This window comes from Myotis brandtii, unplaced genomic scaffold, assembly GCF_000412655.1.
Source record: "Myotis brandtii unplaced genomic scaffold, ASM41265v1 scaffold68, whole genome shotgun sequence".
In the NCBI taxonomy this organism is placed as follows: Eukaryota; Metazoa; Chordata; class Mammalia; order Chiroptera; family Vespertilionidae; genus Myotis; species Myotis brandtii.
The window spans coordinates 3719471-3744545 of NW_005370657.1; the positions used below are offsets into that span (position 1 = coordinate 3719471).

General features: G+C 46.4%; 1 protein-coding gene across 1 annotated transcript in view; it reads left to right on the plus strand.

The window, feature by feature from the left end:
* The window catches only part of NR6A1 (nuclear receptor subfamily 6, group A, member 1), a 52589-nt gene extending 29616 nt beyond the window's left edge, over positions 1 to 22973 (plus strand). Inside the window, exons 4-9 of the mRNA XM_005881518.2 lie at positions 1773 to 1927; positions 3234 to 3461; positions 5126 to 5380; positions 14221 to 14342; positions 16083 to 16235; positions 17871 to 22973. Of these exons, the coding sequence (XP_005881580.1) occupies positions 1773 to 1927; positions 3234 to 3461; positions 5126 to 5380; positions 14221 to 14342; positions 16083 to 16235; positions 17871 to 17959 (1002 nt within the window). The 3' untranslated portion in view covers positions 17960 to 22973. The remainder of the gene's footprint in view (positions 1 to 1772; positions 1928 to 3233; positions 3462 to 5125; positions 5381 to 14220; positions 14343 to 16082; positions 16236 to 17870) is intronic.
* Positions 22974 to 25075: the final 2102 nt, after the last annotated feature.

Sequence of the window (25075 nt, forward strand, 5' to 3'; positions counted from 1 at the left end):
TGCAGATGAAATTTGAACCCAGCTTCAAGCATTCCCAACATGTTCCATCCCCTGTTTAATGCATCAGTGATTTCCCAGTGTCCTATGGGAGAGTTGGGTGCAGGCTGACTTTGAATCTCAGCTGGAATAAGCTGATGTTACCAGGACTGGCCCTTTTTACCCAGCTCAAGTTATTCCATGCCCACCACACTCTGTTCTTGCTCTCACCACCATCACTGAGACTGCTTCAGTCTGGGCCTCAGTAGATATCTGTAGTTTGATGGCACCATCTGTCATCACATGTCTTAAAAAATGCAAACAGTGATTTCAGTGTTCTAAGGACCTTAAGAGGAAAGGTTTTGGGTTTGTGTGTGTGTGTGCAACATATGACTGAATAAAGAAAGACAACCCCTCCAATTCAATATGCAATCCAAGCCATTTGAGACCAATCACTCAACTTGTACACCAGTTAAATGTTACTTGTTTTCCCTCCAATTCCTGTGTGCTAGCTGTGCTTTCACTTCTAAATGCCACCTGTATTTATGAACAGCTCAACGTTTCCTTACAGGCTCCTGGAGCCAAGAATTATGTGGGTATGAGTTAGACAGACTTAGGAGACAGTGTCCTCCCATTCTTTTCATAGGAACAAGAAATAAAAATTCAGCTGGCCCTTCCTCTTTAGCACTTACTCTCCTTCTGCAGGCTGAGGTTAGCCAGTTAGGGTTAGACACTTTATATAAGTGTTTATCTACTCCCTTTATGGTGTAGCAGCTAAAGCACTGGACTGAATACTTGGATATTTTGGCCTCTTCCTCAAACTCCTGCCCAAGCATGGGCATGCCAGTGATCTTGGGCAAATCAATTCATTTATCTGAGCTTTCTTACTACGACTATCCACGTGAAGGTTTGTGGTCAGTACTTAATAAGTGAGCACTTGTTCAGTTACCCATCATGCATTTATTGAGTACTTAGTTATTGTTTTTAAAATCCTGTCATAGTCTCAGGTCTTGTAGAGGATATTTTTATGCCTCATTACCATAAATGCTATAAAATAACACTAATGATTAAGATATCATTGTCAGCCTTCCATAATTATTGCTATGGGCTAGGCCCTTTTCTAAACATGTGATCATGTATTAACTAATTTAATCTTCACATCAATCCTTTGAGATAGATACTATTATTCTCTCCACCATATATATGAAGGATTTTAGGTTCAAATAATTAAATGACTTGCCCAAGATTGTACAACTAGAAAGTGGCAGAAGTAGAAACTAGGTTAGAACAATGGTGGTCTGACTCTAGAATTCATACTCTTAATCATTATGCTATTTGAACCCTCTCTTAGAATGCATGGAATTATGAATGGACAGAAAAAGGACCTAAAATTTTGTCTAGGTGTAGTGATAGAAGAATTCACAAAGAAAGTGACATTTGAGTTGGGTCCTAAAGGGCAAATAATACTTTATTATTGAAGAGGGGCAATTCAGAGGTAGGAAAGAATAGACTCAGGACAAAGAGGAGTGATGAGGAACCTAGAGGCTTTATGGCTTGAGAGAGGTAAATAAGCAAGAGGAAGGCTATGGGGAACTATGGTGCTGGGAAGCAAGCAACCAGGCCATCCTAAATTAGTGATGAGCCTGGAGAATGGGGGTAGAGGGAAGTATGGGGGTATCTGCGTTTCTCTTTAGAAGGTTTGGGAATCCCCATGAAGTTGAAATAACTTCTCAGTCTTGAAGGAACAGAAGAAATCCTGAACACCCAATCTAACATGTATCAATTCCTTCTCAAAGATATCAGAGGAAGAGATTGAAAGGATCATGTCTGGGCAGGAATTTGAGGAAGAGGCCAATCACTGGAGCAACCATGGTGACAGCGACCACAGTTCCCCTGGGAACAGGGCTTCAGAGAGCAACCAGCCTTCACCAGGCTCTACTATGTCCTCCAGGTGAGCTTCATCCCAGCATCATCTAGAGATCACCCAGAGAATGGACTCACTAGGAGCCGTCTGTGCTGGGTCTTCCTGCCAGTCTGTCCCAGTCACTGTATCCTTACTTCCTCCGTCTTTTGGGGTAGGGCTCATCATTTCACAACCCATTTTTGCTAAGGACCTTGAAAATGTCAGGTCTCTCCTACAGACTGATAAATGCAACCTGGGTACATGCATTCTTTACCTAACAGTATAACATTTTAAATGTAGCTATTTTCTCTCATTTACTTTATCACTGAAATAAAACAAGCCACACTGAAGTTATAATTTCTCTGCCTCCGCAAGAGTGAAGCTTTTCACTTTATAAATTTTAAGAAATAGGGAAAACTTTTTAACCTAGTAAGACTTGCTGGAATACCAATTTGGCGACTTTTGGTTCAATAATGGTACCTTAAGTTAGTTGTTAGGTGTGAAATATAGCCATCAGCTACCAGAGAAGGCATTCTTTCCCCAGAAATCTCTCTTACAGAAAAGGGATCAACAAACTGTCTATAAAAGCCAGGCAGTAAATATTTTAGGCTTCTCAGGTCTACAGTCTGGGCTCAACTACTGAACTATGCCATCATAGTGCAAAAACAGCCAGAGACAGTATGTCAGTGAATGCGTGGCCGTGTGCCAATCAGACTTAATTTACCAAAACGGGCCATGGGCCATAGTGTGCTGATCCTGTTACAAGAGGTGCATCTAGGTAAAACTATAGGATTTTTAAAAATTGGTTGAGAGTGGCTATATTTCTCCAAAAACAGGTAAAAGAAAGATAAGAATCTGCCTTTCTCTTCATATTGTAACCTTTATTCATTCAGTTGTTCCTTAGTTTGTTCTTTCCTTTGAATGTTTGGGGAGTTGTTGCCACATGCCAGATTTGTTTGCTAAGTGCTGGCTTTGGTTTGTGGCCTGGCAAGGCATTAGCATGTCTCTTCAGTTTTCTTAGCAGCAAAAACCAAAATACTCACCTTTATCATCATAGTCTGTTGGTATCCATTAAAAAGTCTCTAACCGTGGCACCTGTATGAAGAATTCATTTAGCCAATATTTACTCAATATCTACTTTGCCAGGTCCTGGGTGTCCAGTGGTAACCCATACGTACACACACAGAGTCCCTGTCTAGTAGAGGACAGGTGCATGTAACCATTCATTATGTCCCCGGCTTGATGGAGACAGGCTGCATGGGCAAAGAACACCTGAGCCACCTTCTGGCTCATTCCCTTTAGGTAGGAAGTAGACCCTGCCAGCTTCTGACTAACATGAGACTTTTCTCTCCAGTAGGTCTGTGGAACTAAATGGATTCATGGCTTTCAGGGAGCAGTACATGGGGATGTCTGTGCCTCCACACTATCAATACATACCGCACCTTTTTAGCTATTCTGCCCACTCGCCACTTCTGCCCCCACAAGCTCGCAGCCTGGATCCCCAGTCATACAGTCTGATTCACCAGCTGGTGTCAGCTGAGGACCTGGAGCCATTGGGCACACCCATGTTGATCGAAGATGGGTGAGTGAGCCCTGCCTTCTTTAGCCCTTGCAGCTTCAAAATGCTCCCTACCCTACATCCACCTTCCTCCCTGGCTGCTTTGTCCCAGGCTTCAGAATATGTCAGGAATAGTGAGTGATGACTCGGTATTAGAGGGCAAATCTGTGCTTATCCTTGAAGTCAGTGGTCCCTCATTTTTCTCTTGAGCATCTTTTCTTATAGAATTGGGGCCATTTATCAATCCCTGGGGAATTAGGAATAAATGGCTTTTGTTTCTGCTTAGGCCTAGATAAGCCAGGCCCTGGAATGGGTCTGAGCACTTGAGCGAGAGATGAGCTATAATTCTGGGTATAATCATACATCAAGTCTAGGCTCCTTAGCCAGACACTGAAGGCACCAACTGGTTATAGCCTGTCCGCATCCCTAGCCAAAATACCCATGGAGCCTGGTGCCATGTGCTCTCTGCAGGCCTGGATGGATGGAAGAAAATACTCTTTCACTCCTCTGTCAGCTCTACCTGAGTGGATAATAGTTCAGCCTTTAGGCTATCCATTGCTGTTCCCATTGCTCCTTTGGCCTGGAGCATATGCTGTTTGAATATTTCCAAGCTTAGAAACCCTCCAGAAGGTATCCTGAGATTTCTTAAGCTAGTCTCTAATTTCAAAGAGGAAATTCAAGTCTCTCCCTAGAAGAAGGCCACACAAAAAATTTATAAATCTGGACGTGTGGGTGTGGGGAAGAGTCATGCCAAGGGGCCTTGAGAGAAAGCACACTGGGACCCCCGTGTCATCCGCCCAGAGCTGAGAAATGCCCTGCTCTTTCCCTCCTGCCTTAGCTTAGAAGGGCTGAGCAGCTCTGACTCTAGTGCAGTGGTTCTCAACCTTCCTAATGCCGCGACCCTTTAATACAGTTCCTCATGTTGTGGTGACCCCCAACCATAAAATTATTTTCGTTGCTACATAACTGTAATTTTGCTACTGTTATGAATCGTCATGTAAATATCTGATATGCAGGATGTATTTTCATTGTTACAAATTGAACATAATTAAAGCATAGTGATTAATCACAAAAATAATATGTAATTATATATGTGTTTTCCGATGGTCTTAGGCGACCCCTGTGAAAGGGTCGTTCGACCCCCAAAGGGGTCACGACCCACAGGTTGAGAACCACTGCTCTAGTGCCTGAACTCTCACCACCAGGGGGTGCAGTGAGAGCAGGAAAAGCTTCGGAACTTGTTCTGGTCTTTCTCAGCCATTTGGCACCAGGCTCATTTTTCTGCCAGACTGTATTAGGTGGGCACCAGATTCCTCTAATGGAGCTGGAGCCCTCATTACCAAAATAGTGCAGGAGTGACTGGGAATTTTCTCTAACACATGAAGCATTAGTAGACGCCAACATTAAAAGTCATAATCCCTGGTAACTGCACACATTTCTAAGCCTCCGTTCCCCCTCAGCAACCTTTTCTCACAAACCTGCCTCTCTGGCCCTGAGTTTGCTGCTGGCCCCAGTCCTGCCCCTTTATCAGACTGAATTGAATGGAGCTGGAGATTCACAGGAATAGGCAAGGAGCCCACTGCCAGAACCCCTTTGTGCCCTCTGTGCCCTAGGAGTTTCTTCTCCCTGTGCCCCCTTCCTCACCCTCTGGCCACTGGAAGTGACTTTCCCCTGTCTCTACACCTTAGATATGCTGTGACCCAGGCGGAGCTGTTTGCCCTGCTTTGCCGCCTGGCTGACGAGCTGCTCTTTAGGCAGATTGCCTGGATCAAGAAACTGCCTTTCTTCTGCGAGCTCTCAATCAAGGATTACACGTGCCTCCTGAGCTCTACATGGCAGGAATTAATTCTGCTGTCCTCCCTCACCGTTTACAGCAAGCAGATCTTTGGGGAGCTGGCTGATGTCACTGCCAAGTATTCACCCTCTGATGAAGAATTACACAGGTGAGGGCTGCTGGGGAGCAGTTCCCAAGCGACCAAACCATTGTCATCCCTACAAGGCAGTAGGCTTGCCTGGCGCTCCAAAGGATGAGCATTAAAGCCCTACTCTGCCACTGACCGGCTTTGTGACCTTAGTCAAGTCTCTGATCCTCAGGTCCTGAATTTATAGAATAGGATAATCATACAAATAACAAATGGGATAATAACAACCTCCCCACAAGGTAGTTCTGAGGAATAAATGATATTGTGCAGGAAAGCTTAGCAGAGTGCTAAGTTGTTATTTTTATCACATCTGGATTACTGAGGTAAGATCATGTATCTGGGAGAAACAAAAATCTAAACTTTGCTTATAAAGTGAGAGGCTCTGAGATATAATTTACAATCGGAGAGTGAGACCTACTGTGTGCCAGGCACTGGGCTTGGCACTTTATATGATTGTCTTCCGTGTTTGTCACAGCCTCCAGCATGATAGGTATGGTTATGCCTGTTTTATAGATGAGAAAACTAAACTTCAGAGAGACCTGCCCTTGAAGGTTTTGGGTTTGAATCCTGAGCCTGGATTTGAACCTGTGCCTATGCAAAGCTTAGGTTCTTTTACTGCATCTGAGATGCAGTGAGATGATAAGAGCATGGGACTGGGAGACTGTTGGTTCTCCTCAGTGTTTTCTAGCATAAAGTCTCATCCTAGCTAGCCAGGATTCTTCTAACCTCCCTGTGTAGAGCAGGTCTTTTACTTACTCTGGAGACCTGGATCACATGATGACACCCAAAATCAGGACAAGTGATCTGTTGGTACAACTTTCTGGCTTATTAGTTTATCCATATGAAAAATAAAGCTTAAAAAGACATGTTAATAATTTACCTTTATTGGACAATCCTCCTATATAATAAAACCCTAATATGCAAATCGACCGAACTGTGGAATGACAGGTTGCTATGATGCGCACTGACCATCAGGGGGCAGACACTCAATGCAGGAGCTGCCCCCTGGTGGTTAGTGCACTCCCACAGGGGGAGCACCGATCAGCCAGAAGCCAGGCTCACGACTGGCAAGCGCAGTGGCAGTGGCGGGAGCCTCTCCTGCCTCTGCTGCAGGCGGGCGGTGAGGAGCGAGGGTCCCCGGACTATGAGAGCCCCAGACTGCGAGAGGGCACAGGCCAAGGTGAGGGACCTCCTGCTCCACCACCCCCTACCCCCTGCCCAGTGCATGAATTTTGTGCACCGAGCCTCTAGTTTAAAATAATGGAAGTCATAGGATTCCAGAGCACCAAAAAAGAGGGAAGAAAAGATGTCCTCATCAATGAAAGCTGGAGAGAGTAGGGTTCCAGTCCCCACACTTTTCTACACAGGACTGGGGTGCACCTCCCTCTCAATCACATGGCAAAAAGACAAGCTGAGACTTAGGCTGGAAGCAAAGCTCCAACCCCCTCAAGCCCTGTGCACAGCAGAGGGAGGGAGTGTTGACTATCTTCCCTGTTTTCTAATATTTCCTTTTTAGTGATGCCTACTGGCTTCAGAATGATCTATAAATGGCATAGTTTTGAACCCAGCTGACACTTTGTCCTGTAAAAAGATACATCTGATTTTGAAAATGACCTAACCCCTTGTCTTGAGCCTCTAATTCATTGTTTCCAACAGATTCCTATCTCCTGCTCTGTAACTTGGGGCTGACTGAGTGTTTGGATAGCAGTTAGCCTGCTCTAATATATCAGGGTTTGCAGAGCTGGCCAAGCAAGCCCTGTCCCCTGTTTGTCTGGAATCCACCAGTGCATCCTGGGATTGTCTACAGAGTGAGTCTGTGGGTTCTGCTCCCTCTAGAGCAGTGGTTCTCAACCTTCCTAATGCCGCGACCCTTTAATACAGTTCCTCATGTTGTGGTGACCCCCAACCATAAAATTATTTTCGTTGCTACTTCATAACTGTAATTTTGCTACTGTTATGAATCGTCATGTAAATATCTGATATGCAGGATGTAATTTCATTGTTACAAATTGAACATAATTAAAGCATAGTGATTAATCACAAAAACAATATGTAATTATATATGTGTTTTCCGATGGTCTTAGGCGACCCCTGTGAAAGGGTCGTTCGACCCCCAAAGGGGTCGTGACCCACAGGTTGAGAACCGCTGCTCTAGAGTGATGGGTTTTCCTAGGCCTTCTGCTGGTAGGCAGGGATCACTGGTCATGCAGGGCTCTCTGTGGCTTTGAGTTTCATAAGGCACTCCATTCCACTGCATCCAATTCCTTATACCTCAAGAGCAAGGGAGGGGCCAGTGACAGCTGAGTTAGTGAGGAAATGTTTATTTCCTAGGAAGGCTCCTTACCAAGGAGAATCTAGAGCTACATTGTCCAGTAGTAGTAGCTGCTAATCTCAGGTGGCTTTTTAAACTGAAGTTAACTAAAATTAAAAAGTGAATTCTTTATTTTCACTCGTCACAGTTTCAAGTGCTCAATAGCCACATGTCGCCAGTGGCTATTATTTTGGAAAGTGCAGATATAGAATATTTTTGTCACCACGGAAAGTTCTGTTGAACAATGCTGACTCGAATACATGTTGCTGCTGATCTCTCAAGTGGGTTCAAGGATAAGAAATAGATTTGTTGTTATGATTCTTACTCAATTATGGAAGCCTTCAATGGAAAAAATTCGAGTTAAACTGCAACATGTTAGTTCTGATTCCACGCCCATTTACTGAGTACCTACTGTGTGTTGGGGGAGGAGTGTGGGAATTACAGATGATGCAGACGTGGTTTTGGACTCTGAGGTGAGAGCCCCTATTCTTGGTGTAGGGGGTTGGGAGACACAGAGCAGATACAGTCTATAATCTCGGGTGATACTGGCGGAGTTTGACGGGCAAGTGAAGATAGTGTACAAGCATAGACTAGGATTCCAGAGCACCAAGAAAGAGGGAAGAAAAGATATCCTCGTCAATGAAAGCTGGAGAGAGTTCCAGTTCCCACACTTTTCTACACAGGACTGGGGTGCACCTCCCTCCGGCACACTCAGTCACATGGCAAAAAGACAAGCCGAGACTTAGGCTGGAAGCAAAGATAGGAATCTGTAGGGAGTAAGTCCTCTACTTTATCAAAGAATGCTTCCAGGAGAAAAGACATTTGAGCTGCATCTTTAAGTGTGATTTTTCTTGGTAGATTATAGAGAATAGGAGGAAGGAGGACAGTAAAGCAAAGTCCTCTAAGTTGCGGTCCTGGATAGTTGCTTTGTTCAGGGAGCCAAAAGCAGTCCTGTGGATTAGGGTATAGAGAGAATGTATCTGAGCATAGAGTAATGAGGGAAGAAATGACTGGAAAGAAAGGTACAGAAAAGACAGGTCATAAAGATGCTCAAATGCCAATCTAAAGAATTTGGATTTTATTGTGTAAATGGTTAGTATTAAGTCATAGGATACTTTTTTTTTTTTAAGGCCACCAAAAATTTTGGTTGCCTCTCCCCCAGAAAAAAGTGGGAGAGAGAGAGAGAGTCATAGGGTACTTTTAAGTGGAGTAATTATGTGGTCAGGTTGCATTTTAGGAAGCTCTGTGACTGTAAAGCTCAGGATGGATTGGTATGGACAAGGCTATAGGACGGTGGCTGGGTGGGAGGCTGTTCCTTAGCCCAGGTAAAAGAAAGCAAGGCCTGGACAAGGCAGCAGGGACTATGGGAATAGTGCAGCACAGGGTCAGGAAATGGCAAAGAGGCAAAGTCAGTGGGACTTCAGTGAGCAAAAAAGTTGGGGATACTGCCAATCTCTTAGCCAAGATGGTGGAGCCTGAGCAGAACAGGCTGAGAGATGAGCCACTCTGAATTTGATTTGGGGTCTGTTGAATCTGAGATGCATGTGGAACTGCCCAAGCGGTCAGAGGAAATGGAGCCATGAGAACCTCTGGAATCAAGTTCATCACTGTAAAGCAGTCCCCTCTCTGCTAGAAACCCAGGGTGTGGCATCTATAATTGGCCATAGCTCTTTTCTACCTCGCCAGCTTCTACGCTATCCCACTCCCCCAAAATGCCTTTACTTTTGCACAACTTGAGTGCAAGTGAGTTCCTGCTGTCATGAAAAGGCTTTTCCCAGATGATGCATGACCACCTCCTTTTCTCTTCTCAAATATTGAATCAAATTTATGGTGCCCATTTTCCTTAATCAGGCTGTTATCAGACAGTGAGCCTGGGTGAATATGATTTAAAGCAGATTGTAGCACCAGCCAGTGACTGCTCCCGGCCCTAATCAAGACTCCTTCACTCTCACGAGAAGATGCCTTGCACGAGATGGGCCTTAATGGGCACTTGTATCTCAGGAGCACTAGTGGCCCCTCCCAGATTCCCTGCTCAGACCCTGGCTATAAGATTCAGGAAACACACGCTTTTCTTTTTGCTGCGATCATGGGAGCGCTGATGCTGATGCTATTAATAATGGTAATAGTTAAGAATTATAGGCTGTTGATTGTGCCAAATTCCATCTTACAAACATATTTTACAACATATTTTAGTCCTCACACCACCCTAAGAGGTTGCACCAATATTATTCCAGTTCCTCAGATGAGGTTCAGAGAGGTGAAAACTCAAGGCTAGGAAGCTAGAGAGAGCTGGAGTTGAGATTATTACCTAAATCTGTTGTGCTCCAAAGCCCAGGCTCTTTGCCATTACCATATACTAAGTTCATTAACCTTCTCAGTAGTGTGACACTCTGGGGTGTGTCCTGGAGCTACAGTCTTACTTTTGCTCCTGTAGTCTGTGTGGGTGCTCAGAGGCAGTTCCTCTAAGGTTGTGGCTGGTGACTGCTCCCGGGAGTTAGGTGCTTTTAGATGAATGAAAAAGAGACAGCTGGCCTCTCCACCCCTTAATGGGACATAACTTATATAGTGTCAGCTTCAATTGCTGACTGAATGGTCCAGTGGTTTGGGGGATCCTGACAGGAATGTTTTCCTTGTCCTCGCATGCTTGTGTAATGGGAACCCAGAAGAAGAATGGGTGTTTTTGTCCAACTTTCTGGCTTTGAATGCTGATAATTTGTAGACAGGGAATACAGGGGCGTTAGAACTGTGGAGTGGGCAGATGTGGAGGAGGCACGGCTGCAGGAGAAAGCCGGCCCATGAAACAGAGAACAATTTGTTTATCAAGGGGTGGGATGCGGGTGTGGAGGAAAGCTTTGCAGTCGGGCTGTGGATAGTGAGTGGGGGCTGCTGGGCTGGCTGCCATTCCCCACCACTGCTGCGGGTCCATGGTGGTAGCTGGTCCTAAGAAATTTGGAAAAGAGATATGTGCTTTCCCCAAGAGAAAGGGCAGAGCTGGGGCATATGCTCAGGCCAGACACTCAGGAGCTCCTTTGTGTCTCTTAGTTCAAGACTCGGCCAGGAACCAGGTTGGCGCTCCTGGCTAGGGGTCTGGCTGGTAGCCACACACCTGCAGGTGCTGTAGTGCCAGAGTGAGCCCTTGGGGCAAGAGGTTGCTGATTGAGGGCGAGTGTTATCTTTGCTTGCTACACTGCTCGGCCACCAGACAGATGCTGACACTGGTGCTCAGCCTACACCCCCCTTTTTTATACCCTACCCCATGCCATCCCTGCCTCACCCCTCCAAGCAGATACTAGAGGGAGTTTGCACTAAAGACCTTTTCCTCCCCAGAACAGAAGTAGTCAACCAAGTACTGTGATGAGGAGGGATCCTCACTCCTGGGCACAGTACATCACGGAAGCCCTGCAAGGCAGTTCTGGGTGGGGCCCTGCCTGAGTTCCTGTGGGAACACAGAGGGCCTGTGGTAGCCTTTTGTAGTTACCAGTTAAGAGCAAGGCAATCAGGGAGTAGAGAGTGTAGTGCTGAGAAAATGGCAGGTTTGGAATTAGAAAACTTGGGTTTAAACCTTGGCCCACCACCCCTTAGTTACTGTGTAACCTTGGGGAAGGTACCTCTCCTGCTTCTTCTCCCCAAACTTGAGGGAATATTACTTATCTCACAGGTTATCAGGAGGGTAAAATGTAAGAATGCAGTAATCTCTGATCCTTTGTTTCCACTGCGAACAAGGAAGATGTTAGCATCCATTTTGGGAATTTGTTGGGAATATCCACTGGAATAACATATGTAGACTATTTAACAAAGGGCCTGGCAAGTAGCAATCAATCAACAAATGGTACAGTGGTAGATACGCTTATTTACAGTGGTTATTCAATATACTAGTATTGAAAAAAATCCGCATTATTAACCGGTACACCTAGTAAATTTGCCTTATCAGCCAGTCTGGGAAAATATCATAAAGTCATAAAAGCCGTTGGGTCAGAGAGGAATGGAGTCAGCCGTCGAACTTCAGATCAGCAGACTGAAAGAAACACCAGCTCAGACTGACAAGGAGCCTAACCTCGAGGATGAGGGTCAGAGATCCGATTGGAAGGAGCTGCTGCTGCAGCTCCCCCTGGTGCTTGAGAAGTGCAGGTGCGGCTGGCCCCAACCAGAGCCAGGCTTTCCCCAGGGAAGAGAAATGGTCGGCTTGCCCCAGAAGCCAATCCCTTGCAAAGCCTACAAAGTCAATGCAGAAAGTAATAGTACATCCCCAGGTGTCCTGGACCCTTCCCAGTTAGGACCTTCTTGCCTGGCATGGGGCTGTATGATTTTGTTCAGTACCAGATCTGAACACAATTACCAGGAAGCAGCCTTAGGCTGAGCATCTCTGTGGCTGAGATGCATCTAAGACCTGTCTGGAATGCTCCTTGGCCCACAGTCCAGCCCACCCCTAGAAGGGTGGAGGCTGGCCTGACCCCAGCTTTCATAAACGCTGGCTTTCCCATTAAGCCTTCCCTTCCTTTGTTTGGTGATATTTCCATCTCTGTTATGAGACACTAGGGGCCCAGTGCACGAATTCGTGCACTAGTGGGGTTCCTCAGCCAACTCGCCCAGTCGCAGTCAGGGCTGGCTGGCAGGGGGAGGAACCGGGGGAGGTTGGTTGTGGGAGCACACTGACCACCAGGGGGGCAGCTCTTGCATTGAGCGTCTGCCCCCTGGTAGTCAGTGCGCGTCATAGTGACCGGTCGTAAAGGTCACTTAGGCATATCAATATATATATTTCCCTCTATGACCAGGGTATTAGTCCCCTATCCTGGCTCTCCTTTGCCTAAAACTTTGTCTTTCCTCAGGGAGCTTATGCTTAATGTAAAGAAAGGAGTTTTGAGTCTTCTCTGCTAGTGGATGTCACCTTAGATACCTGAAAAACCAAGGCCTTGGGAAATTGGTCCTGGTTCCAAGTTCTAGTTCTGCCACCACCTAGCTGCATGCTGTGGACCAGTCCCCTCTATTCTTTGAACTTCAGTTTCTTATCTGTACAGGGGTGATGATAATCTCATCTCACCTGTGGGCCTAAGAAAGTTAAATGAGATAATGCACACAAAGTGCTAGCCCAGAGACTGGCCTGGCACGGAGGCTCAGTTAACGCTTCCCTCCCTCCCTAGCTGAAGTCAAGGATGCCAGTAAAACATGTCACTGTGCATACCCTCAGCCCTGCTGGAAACAGTGAACCTACATTAATACAATCAGCAACTTTTTCTACATTGTGGCTGAGGCTCGCATAGACTCACAAGGCAGCTGCCACTAAAACTGAAGCTACATCTCAACAGTAGCAGTATATTAATGATGTCATATTTCTCCACACTTACATCCCAAACTCCATTGTCCCTTGTTATCTGAGCAGGCATGCAATATTGTACAGAGGAGGACCTCAAAGTTTAGAGGGGTCAAATTACTTTCTAAGGGTCAGAGCTTTTTTTTTTAATCCTCACCTGAGGATATGCTTTTATTGATTTTAGAGAGGCAGGGAGAGAGAAATATCAATGTGAGAGAGAAACATTATTGGTTGTTTGCCATACATGCCCCAACGAAGGATCAAACCTGCAACCTAGGTATGTGCCCTGACTAGGAATTGAATTCACAACCTTTTGGTGTACAGCAAGCATGTCAAACTCGCAGCCTGCCGGCCGCTTGCAGCCCACAACAAATATTTTTGTGGCCCAGCCAATATAACGATATATAAGAAACGTTTTAATAAAAATTTCATAACTTAATTTTTACAATATCGTTATACATAATTATTAATAATGAACTACAACATTCGCTAATGACTGATTACTAATAATCGTGTTGCATTCATTTTCCTTACGTGCCTTATGTGCAGGCACACCATTTCTCTCCACTAATACTAGCAGCCAATTGCCACGTCATTAGTCTTGTACTGACTTGTTTGGTGTGCACAACAGGAAATACTTCGCTTTCAGAGAACAAGAAAAATAGATTTATTTGTGTTATGCTTATTAATTTGTGCAGTTATTTAGTGTCTGGTAAGTTAATGTTCAAGAAAAAATATTAATTTTTATTAAAATGTTCTATTATTTTATGTTAACAATTATTTATTTCAGCCCTTTATATTCAGCATGTCTCTATCGAAATAAACCTACGTTTCTATGAAAATTGAAGCTTTTGTTTTTTTGTGGCCCACATAAACTTAAACCTTGTTTATTTGGCCATGTTAGCCTTTGAGTTTGACATGTTTGGTGTACAGGATGACGCTCCAAGTAACTGAGTCACCCGGCCAGGTCAAGGTCTCGTAGCTTTTACATGATAGAACTGGATTTAGATTTGATCAACCCTATCTGACTTTAGGAATAACAGCTTGTATGAGCTGCCTTGCGTGGCCTCTAGACAAACCAGGGATCCCCTGTTCTTCACTAATAGTTCTGGATTCCATTTCTCCCGAGCTCAGCCTCTTTCCTATGTCAGATGCCTTACAGAGCTGTCAGAAACCTGCCTTCCCTGGCCTGACCTCTGCTGGCATCAGAGCCCACTGTTAACACCTGTGTCTGTTCCCCAGATTCAGTGATGAAGGGATGGAGGTGATCGAGCGGCTCATCTACCTGTATCACAAGTTCCATCAGCTAAAGGTCAGCAATGAGGAGTATGCTTGCATGAAAGCAATTAACTTCTTAAATCAAGGTGAGTGCTTGAGTGTGGGAAGAAGGGGCTTTTTTTTTTTTTTTTGCCAGTGAACATTTTCCCTTACGTTTCATGCCCCCCTTTCCCCTCAGGACTGTCACACAGAATGTGACACCCCTTATGGGTACCAGTCTTAGAGGGCCTATCAGCATTGTGCCCCTCTATAGTGCAGGGCATGCTTTGGGTTTTTTCTTCAAACCTAAATGCCACAGTCTCTATAACTCATAGCTGAAGGAAGAGGATTCGCTTTGTTTAGTCATTTTCAATGCATTCAATGCAGACACCAAGGACAGTACATGCGTCATTTAAAATATGTACCAAGTTTGCCAGTAACTGAAGAAGAGCAGAGTGACTGATGAACCTATTGGAGATAAGGCCTCTGCGACAGGCTGGCACGCTTGAGTCCCCTTCAGGGCAGAGTGGGGTTCACCAAAGCTCACACACGCATATCAAGCATGGCTTTTAACTAGAAGTGTGCTGGATGTGATTAACGTGGAGTATTACCTGCTAAGTGTGGCTTGGTAGCTGCTGGTAACCAGAGTACAAAGGAGAATTTGTGTTCTCTTTTTTCCAAAGCGGCGTGCGAGTGCTCTGCTCTGAGTAGAGCTGGGCTCTTTTGCTGCCTATGACATTGAAGTGCTCTGTTCTGTAGTCAGTTGCCCCATCCAGAGATTCTCAGCCCTCCTCTTTGCTTACTTCCCCCCGCCCCCAACACCTCCTCCTGCTTCTGCACCATTCGTACATTGATCTGTGTGCCTCCCAGAGGCCAGGCCCTGTGGTGACCATTAAAGACATTGAAAAATAAAATAGATTCCAGGTTCCTGGCTTCAAGAATATACTCTGATGGCATGTGACACATTACTGGAGCCTCAGATTGGGGGAGAGAAGTAGTACCTACTTGGAGGAGGAGAATTCTAGTTGGGCCTCAAAGGCTGGGAAGGATTTATATGTAGAACTAGAGGCCCGGTGCACGAAATTCATGCACTCAGGGTTCGGGGGTCCCTCAGCCCAGCCTGCGCCCTCTCGCAGTCCGGGAGCCCAGCTTCTGGCTGAGCATCGCTCCCCCTGCAGGAGCGCACTGACCACCAGGGGGCAGCTCCTGCATTGAGTGTCTGCCCCCTGGTGATCGGTGTGCATCATAGCGACCAGTTGTTCTGCTCTTAGGGTCAATTTGCATATTACCCTTTTATTATATAGGATATCCATATATATTATATAGGATATCTATATATAAAAAAGGGGTTAGGTGTGTGTGTTTAAAGAAATGAGAGAGAACTCTATTTAGAGTAGTATGAGCAGAAACCCAGGAGACCATGTGAGTATATGTACAAGCATGAATGTCTAGGTGTCATCAAAGTTCCTGATTGGCTCCAGCAAAGGGCAAATTTAAAGATACTGTGAAGGATAAATTAGGAAAGGTAGATTGTCAGATAGTGAGTGGTTCAGCATCAACTGGTGCCTATTTGTGTCAAGCCCTGTACTGGGAAGCCAGGTATGAAGTTGAGAAAGATACCACTTAGTTCTCAGAGGGCTCAGTCTAGTGATTGTCCTGTATATTTTTTATTCTTTATCTGCTTCTCTCCCCTCATTTAGAACTTTGTTCCTCCATGTCAGAAAGAGAACAGATTCTCTATGTGGCAATGTTTAATAACTTCTAACTGAAATATGTATCTATTCAAGGAATTGGTATTTCCTCCACATTAGAAAACTCTCTCATATCCTGTGTGGTTCTCTTCCCAGATATCAGGGGTCTGACCAGTGCCTCACAGCTGGAACAGCTGAACAAGCGATACTGGTACATCTGCCAGGATTTCACTGAATATAAATACACACATCAGCCGAACCGCTTTCCTGACCTCATGATGTGCTTACCTGAGATTCGGTATATTGCAGGTAACATTCTGGGTGCTGGCTTTCCAACCCTTCCTTGCTTCTCTTAGCTTGTGAAGAGAATGAGACAAGCAGTGTTTTCAGATCCTCATTCCAGGCCCAAGACCAACTGCATAAAAGCAGTACTAGCCTTGCCCTCGGTTTCAGTCCGCGTTGTAATGAGAAGCGTGAGTTTTCTCTGTAGGGAGGAGGATCTAGCATTTCCTCACACCTATGCTGTGCAGGGTGCTTTGTGGCCTTTATCACTGAACCTCAGAACACGCTCTGCAAGGCTGGTGGTTGGCGATATTATGACTCGGAGATTCTCAAGTTAACTGTTTCTGGATTGTAAGCTGTGAAAGGGTGGATTTTAAGTGCATTAATTATATCTCGATTTTAAACATTAACTTTGTTTCATAGAATTGCCTATAGGTTTTTAGGGGATCATTCATTTAAAGCAATATCTTTAAAAGAATTTTCAAATCCTGTGTTTGTAAAGGAATTTTTGTTGGTGTTTTGTGGTCTTACCCTGCTGAGTTTGATATTTAAATAGGCCATTGAGCTGTAAAGACCTGGTTTTGGTTGTCATTGCTGCTCAGCTTCATTGGTAGAGATTGTTGTTTGTAGTCACCAGCACTGACTGGGGGTGCTCAGAAGTGGAGCTCTAGACAGAGCTTGCTCCTGTCACCTTCAGCAGTACCAGTTTGAAGGGAAAATTTTTCAGTTTGACATTATTCTACTTTTTTAGTAGAAATTATTCTATTTTTTGGGCCCAGAGTAATCTACAGATGTGAACTGGAGCTCAGCTGTTAGAATTTTAAGGATGTTTTGGTATTTATGTCTCAGCATTTTCAAAGTGATATTCTACCAAATGAGATATTCATCAGGCGCTCTCTTAAATAAACGGAGAGTAGTAATTACCCCCCTCCCCACAGAGCCGGCTTCTCAGCCCTGGCAGCACTTGGGCTCAGCGGTCAGCTTTTAGGACATACCCGAGCTTAGGTTACACCTCCAGAGAGCCTGATTCAGTGGGTATGAGGGGGCCTGGGCATCAGTATTTTTAACTCCTCAGGTGACTCTCGGTGCGTCCAGGAGAACCACAGCCCAATATTTATAGTGTACATTAGCACTCCGAGTGCTCTGAGAAGGACTCCAGTAAAGAAACCTGTAGGTCCTTTTTAACCCTAGATTTCTCAGTACTTTTACTAACCCATTATACTACTCTGAAGAGCAATTTTTATAGAATGATAGCGTCCATCAGGAAAAAAGAGAAAACAGGATATAAGTTTCTCGTGGTATTTTGGCTTTAAGAGGACATCTAGGAATCCCTCTCAGTTTCAGATTCCTCATCTGTAAAATAGGGATAAAAGGTAATATCTGTCGCACAGAAATAGCGTGAGAATTAAGTGAAATGATGCATTTAAACACCCAGCATAGAGTAAGTATTCCCTGGATAATAGCAATGATTATAACTTTCACCTCGGCCCTAAAATGGGCCTGGGTATCAGGATGTTAGCCAGTCTGTGTCTTTGTGATACTCCTTGTACTTTCCTTGCCTCAGTCACTCAAAAAGGCCACATCTGCTCTTCGCCCAACTCGAGGGACATGCTCTTCCACTAGCGGCCACTGCTAACTCTTCTCTTCCCACTTTGTCCCCAGGAAAAATGGTGAATGTGCCCTTGGAGCAGCTGCCCCTCCTCTTTAAGGTGGTGCTGCATTCCTGCAAGACAAGTGTGAGCAAGGAGTGAGCTGTTCCCGGCACCCCTCCTCAGGCCAGCCACAAAGCCTTGGGTGGGCGGGACAGGCTCCAGAAGAAAGAGCCAGAGAGACCAAGGTGGAGGCTACGGGGGCAGCAGCGTTCCCGTTGCCTCCATAGCAAGAAGAGTGTTTGTTTGTTTGTCTGTTTTTTTAAGCTCATTTTTCTATATATTTATTTCACGACAGAGTTGAATGTATGGCCTTCAACATGATGCACATGCTTTTGTGTGAATGCAGCCGATGCATTTCCTTGCAGTTTACAGAATGTGAAGATGTTTAATGTAACAGTGTTGTCATTGTTTAGAGATAGTTCTTTTGTAATTTGAGGGCGGGTGGGATGGGCTGAGATGACTATTTCCATAATGTTGACAAAGACGACTACCTCAGTGGAAAGGGAGGGGTGTGACCATGCCTCCTTTTTCCACGTGTTCTCAGCAGACTCGTGCATTTGTCTGTCAGAGAGCAAACTGCCTTTTTCTAGCCACAGAATTGCCAGGTGAAAGCACACACCATAAAAGGGCAAAGTGGTGCCAGGAGGTTCTCTGAGCAAAGTGGGGGCCCCAGGCAGGAGAGGAGGATGTAGAAAACATCTCTTTCCTTTGGAAAGCATGAAAATTGAGAGTGGGGCACAGCAACCAAATCTTAAGTTAGGTGTCCTCTCTCCACACAAGGCCTCAGGGAGAAGGGTTTCTGCTCTCACACCATGTTGTGGGGCCCCCTCCCCACCACCTGAACCACCACTGCCACTGCTGACCATCCAAGCAAAGTCCTGGCAATCACGTCATCCTTTGGACTTGCCTGCCAGCTCCGCTGGGACTCCCAGCTACCTAGCTTCCTTACCTGGATCTACCAAGGCCTACCTTCCTTCGACTCCTTGCCTCCCTTATACATTTGACTTCCTATTGGCCCTCTGAAAAAAACAGCTAAACAGAATGCCATGCTCTGAATTCTGGTGCCCACTACTGATGCATTTTCCTGTCACCTTGCTTTCTTCAAGGGGTAGTGGAACAAAGTTCAGACTGCTAAAAGAATAAACACTCCTCCTTTGGAGTGCTCTGTTTCTCCCCCTTTCCCACCCCAGGACTGAATCCCAAACCTGCAGTCTCTTTTTTCATCAGTGGAGGGCCATTCACCCACCAGAATTTTTGCCCTTACATTCCACTCCAAGTTCTTCTAATCTCCAGAATGAGACCAGGATTCCTAAACAGAAAGCCCAAGGCCCAGAGTGGCCCAGCTGACCAAGGCCTGGAGGGGAAGGGGGGCTTTAAACTACCTCATGTTCTTAAGGGCTGTCCCCTCCAGATTATGGCCTGGGCCCTTGTTCTTTCACTACCTGCCCCACCTGGTCCCAGGAAGTGTCCCTTCCCCTCTTGGCTTTGGCCAGCAGCCACCCCATAGCTGTTGGAACTCTTTCAGGTGCTTTTCTCTTCTCTGCCTTCCCACAGCAATTGTCCCTGCCTCCACCCAGGGACCTCGCACAGCTGATGCAGCAGACTGACTACTGAGAGGGGTGCATCCCTGGTGGGCTTGCAGGGCCTCCTGCACCTCCTTTTGCCTGTGTAGTCAAAGGCCATTTGCTCTCTTCCCAGCTCAGCCTCGCAAACTTGCCCGGTGGGCCACCACATCGTGTGCAGCCCGGGCAGTCTATGTCAGATTGTAATTTTTCTTTCCAGTGAAATGTTACGGGTACCCAGCAGAGGGATGACTTTGTCCTTTGATGGATCTAAAACTCAGAGCAGTACTCCTCAATGCCCTTTCCCTGACTGCTCTGAGAAAGAAAGATGTGTTCCTCTGGAAAAGCTCTGATCAGAATGTTTTCACATGTCAATGGGAAGATGTGTGTGTGTGTGTGTGTGTGTGTGTGTGTGTGTGTGTGTGTGTGTATCTGTTTATTTCTCAGTTCACAATATTTTTGTTTCCCCATGTTTTATTTAACCAACTAGATCACATTCTTTGGCTACAGGTCAGACTCTGAGCTGCTTTCGTCAACGTAAGGAGGAGACACATATCAGAGACCCCCCTTTTCCAAGATGGCTGCTGTGTGCAGCTTCTTTCTTTGCTTAGACCTCCATCTGTCAAGTTATTATTATTTTTTGAAATGGCTTTTCTTTAAAATTAAGCATTTTACCAGTTGGTTGGGTATCAAAGAAAATTGCTCTCTGATGAGGCAAGAACATGTCTCTCCAATAATGCAGCATTAAACAGAGCAAGTTGTTAATTTGTGGAGTGGGGGAAAGATTCTGCAAGTTGCCATTGTACAAATCCATTTTTACAAATGTTTGCAGCAGATTCCACAGAACAAAGAGCCCATTCATTGCCGAGCGCCCTGCAGAATCTCTGAGCCAAGTGGCCGTGTGTTCTGAGCCAGAGCCTGACCTGTGGACCGCCTTTAATGTCTTCTGCACCCAGTCCTTTTGTGACGTGGGCTTTTTTAAACAGGGTAAAATTAATGTGTTGCATTGCAAACTCAGGTATGATGAGGAGATGATAGGAGTGTAGCTAGCAGCGTGGAGACGTTAGGTCAGCCACTAAATGTATTTGTAAATTTGGTTTGAAGGACACAGAGAAAGGTTGGAGGGGCGGTTTGTTGTGTTTGTATTTTTGCCTTTCTTCCCATAATTTTTGGTTAATGGGTAGCCTTTTGCTAGTGGAAGAAGAAAAAGTTGTGTGTATGGTCTCTTAATTCCCCTCTCTTCTGTCCTCTCTCTGATCCCCTGCCACCAACAGCACTCATTTTAAGTGAGAATTTTTCCACCATAAAAATATGACCCTGAAAGCTGTGTGGTCAAGGAGAATCCCACCTCCTCGCACTGCATTGAAACACGGCTTTCCCCTTCCTTTCCCTTTCAATGTTTTCCTGACCCAAGACGAAATTTGGAATCTTGGAACTTCGCCTACAACTCCTGTTCTCTGGCTCCTTTGTAGGCTTTTGGAGACTTTCACAAGGTTTGGTGGTCTTGACTTTAGTCTCAAAGCACTCCACCTGGCTCAGAAGGACAGCCCCCGCCCCCATGCCCAGCCCAGGAGGGAGGTGGCTGAGCCTGTGGGGCTAGAAAGCAGCAGCAGGAACCTCCCTCCTGCTCTCGGAGCCGGAGGAGGGGGAGGGAACGAGGGGCTTCATGGCATGCAGACAGCCACCCACTCCACACCAGCCTGCTCTCACCTGCCACCCCCTTCTCAGGGAAGTGAGTGCCTGCCATGGCCACTGTGTCACCCGGTCCTTAAACCTGGGGCTCTCAGCTAGCTGCCTTGCTCTGCTACCTATTTCTTACTTTAGTTTGTTCTTGATTTCCTGGGGAGTGGGACAGATGGAGACAGACAGGCCCAGCGTGGGCAACATCTCCGCCATGTCCAAGGTTGGCCAAAGTAAAGGGACCCTGGCCTCCCAGTAGGGCAGGAAGGGGAGCAGTGGTTCCAAGTCTTTAGCTCTGGGCCCCTGGTCTATGTCTTTTTTCTTTGTTGCTTTTTAAAATTTTGCAGTTGCATTAAGAAATCCGCTCTTTCAGACCAGCTCTTTTATTTTCTTTATTGATTTTTTTAAAGTAAAAAAAAAAAAACACACAAAAAAACCCTCAAAAACAAAAAACTAAACAAAAAAAAACCACTACTCTTTCCCCAAATTGACCCATGAGTGTCCCCCTGCACCCCCCTCTGCCTTTGCAGTTGATCATTCCTCCCTTTTTCCTCGGCTTGAAGCATCTATGTCCAGTGTCTATGAAATGATGTTTTATCTGTGTCTCAGGTTGAGAAACGGCAATCATTCCACCAGATGCTGGAAACTGGTTAGCCTTGAGACAAGGGTTTCTAGGGCCACAGCTCAGGGATGTGTATTTAATTACAGGGTCCCCAGAAACCCCTCTCTTGGCTGCCACCAACAGCAGCTTTTCTGGACTTGGGAGCCAGGCGGGGACTGCTTCCTCAGAGGCAGGAGCCCCATGAGCATACTGAGTCGGAGCGAGCTGGGCTTGCTCTGGCTGTGCCTAGGCTATCTCGAGGCCTGAAGACTCTGGCTGTCCTGGAACACGAGCCACGGGGGCCCTGCTCTGCCCGTCCAGCCCCTGTCTGGCCTGCCCCCTCAGGATCTGCAGCCCTAAATGGGCCACAGCCCACTCAGGACTCAGCTGCAGGCTCAGGGAAGCTGTGAGTCAGGCCAGAGTCTGCTCCGAGCTCCAGAAAAAAGCTGTGTTTCTGGTGGAGGCTGGTCTGCCCAGTCCTGCAGCCAGCCTTGCCAGCATGGCCAATCTGTCACCAGGTCATTTCTGCCCTTGGGTGAGCATTGTTTTCTTTCTCTGAAATGTTTTATAAGGTGATAATGTTGTTGACTCAAGTTTCCATGAAAAAGAAAAAAAAATACTACCTCTTCAGTGACATCCTGGTGGATTCCTCTCCGAGAAGTCCTGTGGGAAACGAATACTGTAGCTCCTGCTCTGTTTACATGTTTCTGTCGGGAGAGAAACCCTGCCTGCCCTGGGGTGTTGGTGTTTTTGTCTGTGTTGCCATCCCAGGCCTGCGATAGGGGCTGTGGGTGCGTTGTAATGTCTGGGCCGAGTGTAGGGAGTCCTTCACACCTGCCCAGCTGGGACCAGCCACCTCTTGAAGAGGCCTCCGTTTCCTTTCTACGATCCAGGGCACAGGAAGCACCACCCTCCCGCCAGGCTCTGGTGGCACAGGCATCCACAAGCCGACCCTGGGCTACCTATCCCAGGGCCACCTCTACCCACAGTCCGTGTAGGAATCAAGTAAACGGGATGTCTCTGAGCCCTTGTCCCCAAAGGGCCGGCCAAGGGCTGCCTGCCAGCCTGGCTCCGTCAGCCCTGCATGACCAAATGATAGCCGGGCTCTGCAGGCTACTCAGGCCCTCTGCTACCTCCCCCCCTGCCAGCTGGCAAGGGATGGGCCTTTTTCTGTGAGTTGACTACCTGTGGAAATGTGACCAATTAGTGTGAAATGCATGTCTAGAAGATGTTAGGTACTGTATTTGAACGAATAAATGTGAATCCTGCACATGGCATCTGTCTGTGAAGCTTGTCTGGGGTTCTGGGGAGGGACGATGGGATGTCCCAAGAAGCTGGCTCACGCCTTCAGATCGAGTCCCTGCTTGTAGCTGACACCCACCCACTCCTATTGCTGAGGGTCTGGCAGGGGGATGTCGCTTAGAACTGCTTGAATTCAAGAACCAGCACTGACCCAGGTGCCTGCTCTGTGCCTGGCACTGTTGGGACTCTTCACAAACCTGAATCTCCTTGAACGTAAAGGATTAGCATCTGTTTTATAAGAAGCTAAGGTAAGTGAGGTGACGGGACTCATCTCAGGCCACCCAGCCAGAAAGTGGCACAACTAGAGGAACGGAGTCTCATGGGAGAGGCAAGCACAGCCCTTTGCAGTTTAGTGGGCTCAGGTGTGATCGAGGGTGATCGGGGGCTGTAATGGCCTCGCAGAGGGAGTGGTTCTGCTCAGAAGGGCTTCAGACGAGTATTGAAGGTGGGCCTTGAAGCAAGTCACCAGACAGAGGAGGCCCAGCTACGAATCAGAAAAATACGGACTATTCAGGTATAACAAGGGATTGCCGGCAGGAATGGTGGCAAATGGGAGGGATTAGCAAGAGTTGAGGCCGGAGAAGCCCCTGGGACATTGAATGCCACATTCAGGAGTCTGGGGAAGAGCTGCATCTCAGGCAGCAGTGTGCTGGTGAGCGGCCTGCCGGGTGTATCATGGAGGTCCACCAGTTAACGCATGTCCTGCCCGATAATAGATGAGGTTTTCCTAGAGCTGAGGAAATGGAGGCTTTGAGAGGTCATGGGATGTGCCCTGAGTCATACGGGAAGGGTCAGGGTCTGGACTTGAACCCAGATCTGCCAACTCGAAAGCCTGACTGTCCTGTAATCTTGCTGTTCCTACGATCAGAGAAGGGCCCACGCTTGGGCTGAGGGTTATAGGGAGACAAATGGGAAAGACAGAGGCTCCTCAGTTTGGGAAGATAAAGGCTGAGGAGTCTGATCAAAGCCTATTAAATCCTCATGTGTGAAATGAGGGGAAGCCCAGCTGCCTTCCCATGCCTCAGCCTCCTCCATCACAAGGGACCAGAGAGCCCTTGAGGTTTGAAAGGGGTGGTTTTAGAACAAAAGAAGCGCTGCAGAACTAATTAATAGACTGTTCTGTGCCCCATAGAGGGAACAGATAGGACAGGGATGCGAGGAGGAGCATGGCTGCTGGCCGGCTGTTGTGTGCCGGGCGCGGGCGCTTTACCTGCACTGTCTCCTGTAATGCTCAGAACCGCTTTGCAAGGGAAGCGCTCAGCCCCATTTCACTTGAAGCAAGTTGAGGCTCGAGGAAACGAAGCCATTGGCCTCGGATGACACGAGCACATGGCAGAATTGGCTTTTGAATCCAGGTCTATCTGATACCAAAGTTACAACAGGCTTCCTCCCTGCTCGGCCTTAGCAATTCAGTAGTGCTGAATATGAGTGTCTGAGGTTTGTAACAAAGCTCAGTAATGGCCTTTGGTTGAACTTTTTGCTATTAACCCAATAAACCAAACTTAAACAATAAAGGACTAATTTCTGTAAGAGGTGAAAGAACAGATCCGACGAAATTGATGTGAAAAGCAGGGCTGTCCCAGATATAAGTAGAATGCTATAGACGCCACAATCCCTGTGGTTTCTCAGAACATAACGACCCACAAGGTGGCCCCATGGGGAAAGAATAGGCATTCTGTTGCCAAAAATCTGGGAAATACTGCACCTACTCTTACCTTTCTCTAATTCCCAACTTTCGTTGGCATATTAAAGGCTCTGAGAAGTCCTACCTGAAGAAAATTAATTTGGGTCTACCCAGAAGTCTTTGGGCATGCGACATTTTTCCTGTTAAAATTGTTGGGACAGTATTCCATGGGATACAATTGAGGACGCTGCTCTAAACTTACAAATTGCTACTTAACTGATGCTGAGCTTGTGGGTTCCTTGAGTGCCAGGCAATAGTCTGGAAGTAAAGAATAATAACGGAATTTACATTCAGAGCAAGCAAAGCGCTGTGCTCGGCATTTCCTGTGCATTCAATTACTGATTCCTCAGAGCCATCCTATGAGGTTGGTGCTATAATGATCCAGT